This window comes from Polypterus senegalus, chromosome 1 (assembly GCF_016835505.1).
Source record: "Polypterus senegalus isolate Bchr_013 chromosome 1, ASM1683550v1, whole genome shotgun sequence".
Taxonomy (NCBI): Eukaryota; Metazoa; Chordata; class Cladistia; order Polypteriformes; family Polypteridae; genus Polypterus; species Polypterus senegalus.
The window spans coordinates 187505392-187519022 of record NC_053154.1 but is presented as its reverse complement, the minus strand read 5'-3'; the positions used below and the strand labels follow the sequence as shown (position 1 = coordinate 187519022).

Here is a 13631-nt window from a genome sequence, read left to right as displayed (position 1 = left end):
CACAAAGTGCTGGAAGATGTTGTAGCCTGTCAGTTACTAATGACCAAACTAAACAGAGTAGGATCTATTATGCCATATTACACACTTACCCCACAGTCGTTGGCTCCGTCTCCGCACATTCCCACCACATACCTGCAGGAAGACAAAGTAGCAGTCACCTGAACAGGCACTGCTCTAGGATGGACACATGCTTGGCCAGGAAGACAGGGTTGCTTTTTGAGTGAATGCTCCCTTGCATAAAGCCAGATGGATCCTCTTTTTATTGTCACTGTTAAGATGCCACTTTGTATAGCTCTCCTACTTTTCAGTTTGAGACTGATACTTTTCTAAGAGCACCCTTGTAATTCCTGTATTGCAAAATGACATCTTTTATTGGCTAACTAAAAGATTACAACATGCAAGCGTTCGAGGCAACTCAGGTCCCTTCTTCAGGCAAGATGTATTCTTTTTAGTTAGCCAATAAAAGGTGTCATTTTGCTTGACTTTTCACTACATTCATAATGGCTAACACAGTACAACACCCTAGTACTATATTGCACAAAAATTTAAAATACACTATTGTTGTATTTTGGAAGATTTTATCTTACTCAAGCTTTTGGAACTCCTCTACAAGACTCGCCTTCTGTCCAGGAGCCATACGGGCAAAGACTGTACCATTAAGCAGCAGCTGAAACATACAAAAAAGGAAATAAATAACAAACTCTCCCTATTGGCCATGATGCAGAATCTGAAGATTAACATACCTTGGGCACCAGGTGGTAAAAATGTTGCAGCAGCACCTCATAGCTTTTCCCTGTCATGGCAAAATGGTAATCAGTTATAGGTTCCATAATGATGTGGCTTTCCTGGAACATAATATTAAACAGGGAAGTGTCAGGGGACAGTGTGGCACTGGCAATGGCTAGTCTACAGTGGAAGGCCACTCACCATGGCTCCATAGTTTTGTCTGGGCTCCTCCACCAAACTCCAGGACACATAGGCTTGTGTTGATGCTGTAGCAGGAGCAGCTTCCACCAGGATGACCTTACTGGATTTGGGCACCATACCAGAATTTTTGGCAACAGTCACAGCTGTTTGAAGGTTATCACCTAACAGAGAGTAGAAAGTAAGAAGAGGAATGGTGTTCTGCAGGAAAACAAATGGTACACGTACCTGTGACCATCACTGAGCGAATGCACGCATTCCTTAATTCTCCCAGTACTGGCTCAGTTTCAACTTTCAGACGATTCTCCAGGATTAGAAGTCCTAGGAAGGTGAGGTTCATTTCGGCTGACTCCCTATGGAGACAACCAGGTCAAGCAGTGTCTGATATTAACTGATTAATTCAAATAATCAGCAGAGACCTCGCCTATTACCTACCTGGAGATTTTGCGGAGGCTGATGTCCTCAGATGAACCAAGTGATCTGTATGCCAAAGCAATAACCCGGAAACCCTGCTGAGTATAGACAGCAAGGTGGGTTGAGAAGGACAGGGGGACTGGGAGAGGGAAAGTCACATTTAAGATATTGGCTTTAGAGAAAAATCCTTAAAAGTGCTGCTTTTTTCAGAATAGTCGACTGATTGTACCTGTCTCTGGTTGGCACAGACTGGCCACCTTCTCTGGTGCACCTTTCATGTACAGGATCAGCTCATCACTGTCCAGCATGTGGGTCACCACGGACATCCGCTGCAGGCTAGATGAAAATGGAAACTGCTGGAGAACTATAATACCATCTACCGGTGCCTGCAATGAAAAGGAATTGTACTAGGTATACTGGACAGTGACTCTGTAGACCAGTTCACCAATATCAGGAGTATCATTACTGTACAGGATTCTGACAGGCAGAGGTCTTGTTTTTTAACACTGAACATAAGACAGACAAGAGAAGCACACACAACTGAAACACTAAGTGATAAAAGATAAAAGCACTGTCTATACTAATCACAGGACACTACAAAGCACTAAAAATACAAAAGTGGATGCTGATGACATGATCATATGGAACATTAGGAGGATAAAACACCAATCATTATTTAACTGGAAACTGATAGGGAAGTTGACTCCAAAAAAGTAGGGACGAAATGGAAGTGTAAACTGTAGACAGACCACCGTATATTTTTGAATGCTGGACACTGCCAATAAATACAATATAGAACAAGGCGTGTTTTAAAAGATAAACTATAGAATTGCATGCAGGCCCATAAGCAAAATACAAAATGAATGATGACAGTCAATACAGATGGTAGGGCACTGGCCAGAAGTTTCACAATAATGGCAGTAAACACAAGGTAGCTGGATACTGTTCAATAGACAGAGCCATGTCAAGTCTGTTTAATTGTCATTCCACCATGGCCAGCCTGTACACTGGTACTATGAATGCTGTGCAGAGTGGAGGCAGAACCTCTGCATTTTTCCCAGTTGATTCCGGGGTTCATCAGAGGGATGTTCTTGCTCCTACTCGGTTCAGTGTTTGCATGGACTGGGTGTTGGGCAGGGTTGTGGTGTCCAGCAGCTTTGGAGCTTTGGGGCATCTGTTGGTGAAGAAAGATTCACTGACCTAGAGTTTGCCCACAATGCTGTGGTCTTCACAGAGTCAATGGGGGCTCTGAACAAGTTTCTTGAGAGGCTGAGTGAGGAGTCTGAGTGTCTGCGCTTGCAGGTGTCCTGGATAAAAACCAACATCCATGCCTTTAATGATCTCTTGGACATAGCCATCAGTAGTGTGTCTGTCTGTGCAGGGAATGTCAACCTTGTCGAGAGGTTTACTTACTTGTTTCTGGTGACTCTTCCTATGAAGTAAGTAGACGGATTGGGAGAGCATGGGGGTCGCTGGAAAGGGGTGTGTGGCGCTCCCGACATCTTCGCAAAAGGACAAAAATTCAAGTTTTTAGAGTCCTGGTGCTTCCTGTCTTGCTACATGTTTGTGAGACATGAACGCTATCCAGTGACCCAAGACAAAGACTGGATTCCTTCAGTACTGTGTCTCTTCAGAGAATCCTTGAGTTTGGCTTTGTGTCCCAAATGAGGCACATTACCTGCACTGTGAGGGAGTGTCAGTTATGGCGCTACAGCCATGTGGGACAATTCTGCGAGGGTGATCTGGCTCACAAGATCCTGTTGAGGACCCGAGCCACTGGAACAGGCAAAAAGGACACCCATGAAACACCTGGCTGTGGCAGATAGATGGTCATTTCTGAGGAGTAGAACTGGACCGTGTGTCTGCCTGGGGGGTTGCCAATCAGGATCCTAAGCTGTTTCTTCATGTGGTAGATGCGGCAATGCATTATACCAATGTATGTTCCCAATCTTACCTGACCTGAAACCATATTGTCTTTCTGTCATATTCTGCTGCAATCCCTTTATCTCATGCCTTTCTTGTGTCCTTTCCCCCAGCCTATCTTAAATTCCTGAATTGCCATTGTTACTCTAATTTCTGGATCAGGCTCCTCTCTGCTCGACTACCTAGTTCCAGTCCTGCATCACTTTGTCTTCAAGTCATTTGGTATTTAAGTCTGTTTGGAAAGGCACTGCAGGACACTTAATGGACACTTGCACTCTATAACTTCACTTCTCAAACAAGAGGTCAATACCAAATGAGACATGGTAAAGAGCTGTACTTATAAGTCTCATGGAACTCTTGAATTTTAGAAAGTTGGCATAACCGGGGATGACATGCTCCAAAGCAACCACTTTCTTTCTTTCTATCTCACCCTTAAGCTTGTACCGGGCTTCACTAGGAGGCTGAGAGGATCTTTCTGTGTGCTTTGAAATTTTTCCGTGTTTTCATCCAGAACCTGGGCAAGGAATACAGTAGGTAAATTGAGAGCATTGATATACAGTACTCTTAAAATCCCTTTAGTATTTTTGTAACCCCCTGGAATAGCAACAAACCTTACCCAACCTGTAGCTTCAAACATTTTGATGTCAAGTGGGTCTCCCTGAATGATACCATCAATTGTAATAAGTGAATGGCAGGTTGCCATGGCAGCATAACTTGGACCCCAAGGAAGAAAAGCATCCGAACGGAATTCTAACAATGGGGCAAAGCTGAAAACAAAGACAGATACACTTAAGGAAGACTGTGGCCAAACGACAACACAGCTCACTCACAACTGTACAGTCCAGCTGAAAAAGAATTCATTCCAGTGGGGTCATTCATTCAGCCTGGGGCAGGAGAAGTCTTTTTCTTCTTTAGAGTTCACTATAATAACAGAGAAACTTAGTGACGACTCTGGGAAGATTATTCAAAGCAGAGTGAACAGCTAAAGATGGCTGGGTGAGATGGTGTCAGCTGACAGGTCTCCTGGGTTACTGGGGCAGAAATTACATCAGGCAGAAGGATCGAACCAACTGGGTCTGTATTTTAGAAGAAAAGTCCACACTGATGACTGAGGAGTCTTCCCAACACCAATGTGGCATAATAGCCAATAGGAAGTAGTACTGAGTACATGATTAAATGGTACTCTAAAAGAAATTACTTTAGAGGATGAAGAAGTAGGTAGAGTTAGAGGCCTTTATGGCAGCACAGCAGGGCAGAACTAGGCTATAAATTTAAGAAACCTTTTGGAGTAAGGGGATGGAGAGTGCCATCAATTGGTGGTGGAAGAGATCAATAGTATCAGGAGGAGGTAGGTAGATGTGCCATGGCAGCAGGGTAAATGGCTCCACTGAGAAAGCCTAGAGAAAATAAGGTTGAGTTGGAGGTATCTGTGGTAGACAGAGTCGAGTAGAGTGCAGTTCCTCATTGGAGCAATTTATGATGTACTTCCATCCCCAAAAAACATGATGGTATGGACCAGAGCAGACCCAAAGTGTGCATTACAGCATACAGTATTTTGTCAGGACTTGGGGGTTGATGGCAGGAGTGATACTCCAGCCACTGTAAAAAAAATAAAAAACACACACTGTTCCAGTGTGGTGCTGAGGTCTCACCCAGTGCACTTGGGTCCCAATCTAGGTAGTTTGGTGTGTGGTGGGTGCTGCAATGCTCTATCAGCGCATGCTCCAAACCTTATGGTCCCATGGGAAGGGTCTTTAGAAGAAGTGCATGAAAGAAAGAAATTGAAGTATGCACATTTGGCAACTGAAGCCAAATTGAAAGGTTGGATTGTGCACATGCAAGCAGTTGAGGTAAACCACTGAAATTTCATAGTAAAATCAGTGACATTGCTAATGAGAGAATTAGGCTTTTCATCAAGGCAGCTTAAGAAAGAGACTAAGAAACTAAGTAATGTAGTTGAAGAAGCAAGTCACTGGATATGGCTAAGGTGGCATAATACAGAGTGGAGAAAAGATGTTTTTTAATTAAAGGTATGTTCAACTTCTGAGGTCGGAAGAACAGGTTTGCATGGGAAAAAGTGGGATGGGTTTATTTATTGGTTTTATTATTTCATTATAATGTAATATGGTTTTTAGATTATTTTAGTAAAACTAAGGTAATCTTTTTGCTGTTATGCACTTTCTTCTTCTTTTGGCTGCTACCATTAGTGGTTGCTACAGTGGATCATCATTTTCCATATCTTCATGTACTCTGCATCTTGCTCCGTTACACCCACCACCTTCATGTTCTCTCTCACCACATCCATAAACCTTCTCATAGACCTTCCTCTTTTCCTCTTAACTGGCAGCTCCATCCTTAACATCCTTTTTCCAATATATCCAGCACATCTCCTCTACACATGTCCAAGCCAACACAATCTCACCTCTCTGACTTTGTTTTCCAAGCATCCAACCTGAGCTGAGCCTCTAATGCACTCATTTCTAATCTTGTCTATTATTGTCACACCCAATGCAAATCTTAACATCTATAACTTTGCCACCTCCAGCTCTGTCTCCTGTTTTTGGTCAGTGGCATCGTCTCTAATCCATATAACATATCTGGCCTCACTACTATCTTGAGGTCCTTCCCTTTCACTCTTGCTGGTACCAGTTTGTCACAAATCACTCCTGACACTCTTCTCTACCCACTCCACCCTGCCTGCACTATCTTCTTCAGTTCTCTTCCACACTCCCCGTTACTCTGTACTGTTGATCTCAAGTATTTAAACTTCTCCACCTTTGACAACTCTACTCCCTGCATTATCACTATTCTTCTGATCTCCCTCTCATTTACGCTCATGTATTTTGTGTTCTTCCTACTGACCTTCATTCTTCTCCTCTCTAGAGCATATCTCCACTTCTCCAGGGTCTCCTCAACCTGCTCCCTACTCTCGCTAAAATTAATATGTCATCTGCAAATATCATAGTCAATGGGGACTCTACCAGACTTCCCATTTTTCATCCTCTTCATAGCTGTCCTTACTTTACAGAAGCATATTAGGGCCACGGAGAAAAAAAAAAAACTGAGACAGTGAAGGAAAAAAAAAAGTATGCCGAGAATAAAATCAACATGTTGACTTTATTCTCGACATTTCCACTTTAATCTCAATGCTTATGACATTAATAAAGTCGACATGTTGACTTTATTCTCGACATTTCCACTTTAATCTTGCCCTTTAAGTCTGAGTTTCTCAAACCCCATCACAAGTTAATGTAGCACATTAAATGCTTTGTATTATATGTACCCCGACTCAGTTGTTCACTACGCACTTTTTAAACTGACTTCATTTTGCCCTGAGGAGGCGCCGGTAGCAATCGCCGCACAGAAAACTTCATGATTATCCTGTTCTCTGAACATTTAGAATGCGAAGATGAATATTGGATATCATTTGCATGATGAAATGCATTAAAGCATGTATTAAACATGCACGATGGTGTGGCTGTAGTGCTGCTCCCTCGCAGTAAGGGCTCCCCAGGTCTGCGTTCCTTGTAGAAAACTTTACGGCAGGTGTGATGAGGCTCCAAAAAACTGGATGTATGAATGGGTATTGCACTGGTTTAACTGAAATATTGTGCAAATGTTGGGTTTGTGATGTAACCATCCATTCAGGGTTGCGCCCATCCCAGCAAGCATCGTGTGCGAGGCAGGAGCAAATCCTGAATGGGGCACCAGCACAACGCAGGGTGAATACGAGCAATACATACACTAGGGTCAATATAGCATAACAAAACCGCACATCCTACATGACTTTGAACAAAAACTGAAGCACATTGAGCAAACCCACCAGAAAAACATGTAAACTTAAGGCAGGAAACACCTGGGAACCCCTTGCTTTGAGGCAGCAGTGCAACCTCCACTCCACTGTGCCCCCACGTGTTTAATACGTGCTTTAATGCATTTCATCATGAAAATTATATCAAGTATTTATCTTAGCATTCTAAATGTTCAGGGAGCAGGAATATCATTAAATTAATGTATTCTTTGTGGTGATCACTGCCTGCGCCTCCTCTTAGTGCAAGAGGAAATCAGTTTAAGAAGCACGTACTGATTAACATGGGTCAGGGAAAACTTAACACAAAGTATTTAATGTGCTACATAACTTATGACGGGGTTTGAGAAAATCTAGTAAATTAAATATTCATTTTAAAATGAAGTTTAGTTTACGATGTTCTATTGTATTGGCAAACTACAAGAATAAAGTCAACATATTGACTTTATTCACGTCATAAACATCAAAGTGGAAATATCGAGAATAAAGTCAACATGTCAACTTTAACCTCAACATAAATTTTGAGATTAAAGTGGAAATGTCGAGAATAAAGTCAACATATTGACATTATTCTTGCCATATAGTTTTTTTTCTTCACTGTGCCCATATTTTTTTTCTTCTCCCTAATACACTTCCGTATTACTTCGTCCTTGCTAATCCATTGCACTTCCTGATTTACTATCTCCCCATCATCCAACCTTCTCTCTCTTAATCACTTCATTCATCAGTCTCTCAAAGTACTATTTCCATCTGTTCAACACCCTCCTCGCTTGTGAGTACATTTTCATCTTTATCCTTTATCACCTCAGTCTGCTGTATATCTTTGCCAGCTTGGTCCCTTTGTCAGGCCATTCAGTACAGTACCTCTTCTCCCTCTCAACCTCTCGTACAACTCATCATATGCCTTTTCTTTAGTCTTTGCCATCTCTCTCTTCACCTTATGCCTTATCATCTTTTACCCCATCTACTTTATATATCTCTCTGACTATCCCACTTCTTCTTCAACAACCTCTTCCTCTGTATAGTCTTCTGTATTTCCCCATTCCACTACCAGGTTTCTTTGTCCTCCTTCCTCTCTCCAGATGTCACATCAAGAACCATTCTAGCTGTCTCCTATACCACTTCTGCTGTAGTTGCCCAGCTATCTGGTAACTCTTCTCTGCCTTCTAGTACCTGTCTTACCTCCTCCCTGAACTCCATCTTCACAGTCTTCCTTTTTCAGCTTCCACCATTTGATCCTTGGCTCTGCCCTCTCTTTCCCTCTCTTCTTGCTCTCCAATGCCATCCTACAGACAACCATCCTATGGTGCCTAAGTATGCTTTCCCCTGCCACCACTTTGTAGTGTCCAGCCTCCTTCATATTGACCCTCTTGCATAGGATATAATCCACTTGTCTGCATCATCCTCCACTCTTGTTGTCACCCAGTGCTCCTCCTTCATATTAAAATACATATTCACCGCAGCCATATCCATTCTTTTCACAAAATCTACTACCATTTGACCTTCTTCATTCCTCTCCTTATCCCCTCTGTTCCCTTCACCATGTCCATTGAAATCCTGTCCAATCACTACTTTCTCTTCCTTGGATGCACTTTCCACCACTTCATACAACTCACTCCAGAAATCTTCTTTCTCATCCATTGCACACCCAATCTGTGGGGCATATGCACTAATAACATTCATTATCATACTTTCAATTTCCAGCTTCATAATCATTACTCTGCCTGACACTCTTTTCACCTCCAAAATACTCTTGACATACTGTTGCTTCAGGATAATCCCTACCCCATTTTTTCTTCCTTCCACACCATGGCAGAACAATTTGAGCCCGTCTCTGATGCAACTGGCCTTACTCCTCTTCAATCTGGTCCCTTGCATGTGCAATATATCAACCCTTATTTCTGTCATATCAGCTAACTCTCTCCCCTTACCAGTCATACTTCCAACACTCAAAGTCCCTGCCCTTACTTCCACTCTCTTTACCTTCCTGATCTCCCTCTGGCCCCGAACATGCCTTTCCTCTCTTCTTCTCCTTCTTCAGCCAACAGTATCCCAATTTCTGCCAGCACCCTGTTGGTTAACAGTACTGGTGGTAGGTGTTGTTAACCTGAGCCTCTACCGATCTGGTATGGAAATCTGTATTGTTATCCACATACTGATCTGGCAACATTTAACATTGGATGCTCTTCCTGATGTAACTCTCCCCATTTATTTCGGGCTTGGGACCGGTGTGAAGAAACATACTGGTTTGTGCATCTCCTGTGGCTGTTTATTTGCTGTTATGCACCTAAAATTTGGAATACTTCCCCAAAAGAAATTCACCAGGCTAATACTGCAGAACAATAAAAAAAATACTAAAAACCCATTATTTTAAAATGGCTTTATTATAGCCACCTTTTAGTTGTATCCCTATTAGCCTTTATGGGCACTGAATTATCATTTTCCTCTGGATTCTGCAATTCCACACTAATCTGTGCTGTTCTTTGCTGGCATTTACAGTTCTTATATGGTGGTGATCTGCACCACTACCATCTGATAATTTCAATTTCAATTTTCGATTCTTTATTGTCATGTGTCCACGTACCATGTAAAATGAAATGCTTGCTTGCATGAGCCCCTGCAGACAGTGAACATAGACAAAAAAAACCTACACACCATAAATAAATTAATATAAATAAGTAAATAAATAAAACCTGAATGCTAAGAATAAATAGAGACAGTGGCAGAAGTATATGTGCAGGTAGCAGTGGAGGTGACACAAGGTTACTGATTGTTCATGAGTCTGATTGCAGTTGGGTAGAAACTGTTCCTGAACCTGGAGGTGCGTGTCCAAATGGACTTTAGTCGCTTCCAGATGGAAGGAGGGTGAAAAGTCACAGTGCAGGGTGGTTGGGGTACCGCTTGATACGGTTCACTCTCCTGAGACAGCATGTAGTGTGGATGTCATGGATCACAGGGAGCTGTGTGCCCGTGATCTGCTGTGCTGTGTTCACAATGCTGGATTGAATGGCATGTGTCCCAATTGTCCACATGTCCATCATCATCAAATTGACACCTATAAACCATGAGGACTGATTTAGAACATATATTTACTTAGAATGCCCAGTGGGGGCTGGGCAGTCTTTTGGCCTTGGAACCCCTGCAGATTTGTTTTTTTTTTTCTCCAGCCTAACTGGAGTTTTTTTTGTTTGTTTTTTCTGTCCTCCTGCCCATCTGACCATACTTTTTTCTTTGTTACATACTGTATAATATCATTGCGTATAATCTTGTTTATGTTTTATATTAACTTCCTTTTTATTTCATCGTGTAAAGCACGTTGAGCAACACTGTTTGTATGAAAATGTGCTATGCAAATAAATGTTGTTGTTGTAAAGGAGATATATAAAATTGGCTGTGCCTCTCTCACCAGGAAAGGAGGAGGGTGCATGTAAGACACACCTGATGACCTCAGTAATTCTCCTGTGAGGCAGGTGGTCAGCCAAGTTGAGAAGCAATTGTAAGCAATAGCAGTATTAAAGGCTTAGTAAATTTACAGTTCCATTATGATAAGTTATGGAGGGATTTGTCAGTCACCTGTTTGGTGCAACACACTATGAGATTAAATGAGTTTGGAAGATGGTATCTTTGTCTGTTGTCATAATTTCACAGAGTTGCCACCCTTCACAGATGACATAAAGATATTCAGGCGCCTAAAGAGAATGTCCATTTGGAGACTTTCTAAAAGCATTTTTGACTTTGGCAGTTCCATCAGGCAAAGCAGACTCATGTCTTGATGGTTAGAGTATGCAAGAGGGTCAATGGGTGGAATATCATTACTGAGGCCTAGAGCTGACACCTGCACCATCTTTATTGGCTTTACTCTGTGTACAAAAGGAGCATCACTTTCCTGAAAGGATCTTGGCCCTAAACAAATTTACATTTGGAGCACAGTATAGGTCAGTCTGCATACTCCAAATCCCTTTCTTACCCATGATCCTTTGCCTCACTTAGTGCCCAGAGGTCCAGTCCATCCTCAGTCAGTGTCCCTGTCTGAATGTGGAAAACTGAGTCAGCCAATATAAAACAAAAAATTCTACCTTTGAGTGTGTGGATATGCATTTAAAACACTCACCTTGTCAAAACATACCAGGTTCATTTGACCACAGACATTTATCCTCTGGGGACTGATGCAGAACACGCCACGTTTTTTCAGACGCCCCTGGGCATAGATGATGCCAACAGTCATTGCAGCAGGAAGAGCAGGGGGAACAGCAATGGTGATCACATCCAAGGCATCAATTACAATGTCCCCTGCATATACCTGAAGTGCAGAGACATGCTGCTCAGTTCTTTTATTTTCATTGTCGACTCTCCTAACTTAGACAGGTAATCGGAGGAACACACACTCACTCAGTAAAGCTCACTCTCATATTAATTTTGTGGCACCCTCAAACTGAGCTACAAACACTTATTCTCATGTAGCTAGATACAGTATATCTGTTAAAATGAATCATCAAGACTCAGTCTTGGGCTCTTAATTAAAACTCACACTCAATTCAATCCCAATACCACTTTAACAGATGTCTTCACTTAAAATCCTAACTGGCATATTCACTCATTTTCCATCTTCCTCTCTCACTACTCTGGTTCAAACACTTTCTGATACTTTTACACACATATCAACATGCTCACAATTTTCACCTTGTCACCATCAGTTCTGTTAGTAATTGAGAGTCTGCGTGACATTAACAGACCCCGTGTCAACCCCTAAAGGATGGCATTGCCATATTTACTCTCCATTGTGCTCACTAACACACATCCACTCTCAATGAAGTCCTTCGTTACTCACTCAGACTCCAACAGTTACTAACACTTGCACAATTTAAGTCACTCGCACACTTCATTACTCTCACTGTCCCTCACCTTCTCACCTTATTAAGCCTCTCTAGTTGACCCGCTTTCTGAACACCTGCACCCCCACAATGAATGTACCTTATTGATGGTAAAGATGATTACTGAGTAGATCATTCCAATCAGGGCAACTGCAATGAGGCACATTAAGAAGCGGGTAGCATCTCTGTATATCTTGAAATCAGTGGGCTTGGGGTAAAGGATGGAACGGACCAGTTCTCCCTTTGCTGTTGTGAATCCTGAAAGGTGAGCAGTGCTCAATCAAACCAATGTCCTGCCATATTTAGTCCTCAGCAAGTATTGACTAGAAGCTTGTAGTTTGGGAAGCCAAATGTTTGAGGCCCTACTGACCTGTTTGCAGCACCATTGCTTGGACAGCAGTGCCACTAGCTGCCTTGATCTGAATGACTTGAGTTCCACAGTACAGCACGTGACGCTTGTAATCTTCAGGACTGCTGGTCTTCCATGGGCCTGATGAACTCTCCTGAGGAAGAGCTGACTTAGTCACTGGGATGCTTTCACCTGTAAGAAAAGTATCCTGTTGAGTAAGCCATGTCAGCCAGTTCAAAGTCTTTCCTGTCAAGATCCTTACCAGTCAACATGCTCTCATTAACAATGCAACTGCCTGACAGCAGTATGGCGTCACAAGAGAGAATCTGTTTATTTCCAGTAATCTGGAAGACATCGCCTGGAACCATTTGGCTTGATGGGATTTCCTCCCAAACTGTCAAGACACACATAGATAGGTCAGCCAAAGAACAATGTCAGGACCTTCAACCAGAAGCAGTAGGAAACAAGAAAAGCAACCTGTGCCCATGCGGGAGACTTTGACATTCATGGTGTTGTGCTCTGCCACCAGCTTATGCAGTTTCACAGATTGCTGAAGGAAATAAAGCAAACAATAGGGGTTTAACAGGGCAAAGGCCAGTGCACTTGAGTAATAAGAGTGCAAAGCAGGATCCTAACCTGCCGGACATCATAGACAGAAAGGCTGATGGAGATGACTGACATGATGATGATGGAAATGGCATACGTCATGTAGTCTTCTGCAAACCACAAGCATACGCTGAACACTTGGAAGACGTAGAAGGGATTCAAGATCTGGTGGACAGAGAATAGTGAAGACTGCAGTGAGCAGTCCAGGCAGAAGTGACAAACACATATGTACTTACACACACCTCCTACAGGCACCTATCTCTTACAAATAGAGTCACATATACACACAAAAAGTGCACACACATATTCATGTATACATCTACACACAGACACCCAGATTTAAGTATACTTACTTATACATCCACCCATAAATTTGTTAATTCCTGCAGACATGCATTGGCTCACATTACATTCGCAATTATACACACAGGCACTTACAGGCACACAAATGGATATCATCAGATACACCAATGTACTCATATACACACATAAATACACACTTTCACAAACAAAAACAAAATTGCACTTGTTCACAGATTTGCACAGTTACGGCACTACAGCCATGTGGCATGTTTCCCTGAGGGTGATCCAGCTCGTAAGATCCTCATTGTTGGGGACTCGAGTGGCTGGATCAGGCCAAGAGGTCACCCGCGTAACACCTGGCTGCGGCAGATAGAGGGTCATTTCCGGACGGTGGGACCGCGTGTCTGCCTGTGGGTTTGCAAACCGGGATCCC

General features: G+C 42.6%; 1 protein-coding gene across 3 annotated transcripts in view; it reads right to left on the bottom strand.

Moving 5' to 3' along the window:
- Positions 1-13631, bottom strand: part of LOC120536193 (probable cation-transporting ATPase 13A4) — a 69020-nt gene that overhangs the window by 12321 nt on the left and 43068 nt on the right. For all 3 annotated transcript variants that reach the window (XM_039764538.1, XM_039764544.1, XM_039764531.1), the window contains exons 7-22: positions 12926-13060; positions 12767-12839; positions 12552-12683; positions 12311-12481; positions 12041-12198; positions 11181-11369; positions 11037-11098; positions 3878-4028; positions 3692-3775; positions 1568-1724; positions 1360-1477; positions 1153-1277; positions 928-1088; positions 744-845; positions 588-667; positions 90-132 (exon numbers count right to left, since the gene is read on the bottom strand). In XM_039764538.1, coding sequence (XP_039620472.1) covers positions 90-132; positions 588-667; positions 744-845; positions 928-1088; positions 1153-1277; positions 1360-1477; positions 1568-1724; positions 3692-3775; positions 3878-4028; positions 11037-11098; positions 11181-11369; positions 12041-12198; positions 12311-12481; positions 12552-12683; positions 12767-12839; positions 12926-13060 — 1941 coding nt within the window. The remainder of the gene's footprint in view (positions 1-89; positions 133-587; positions 668-743; positions 846-927; positions 1089-1152; positions 1278-1359; positions 1478-1567; positions 1725-3691; positions 3776-3877; positions 4029-11036; positions 11099-11180; positions 11370-12040; positions 12199-12310; positions 12482-12551; positions 12684-12766; positions 12840-12925; positions 13061-13631) is intronic.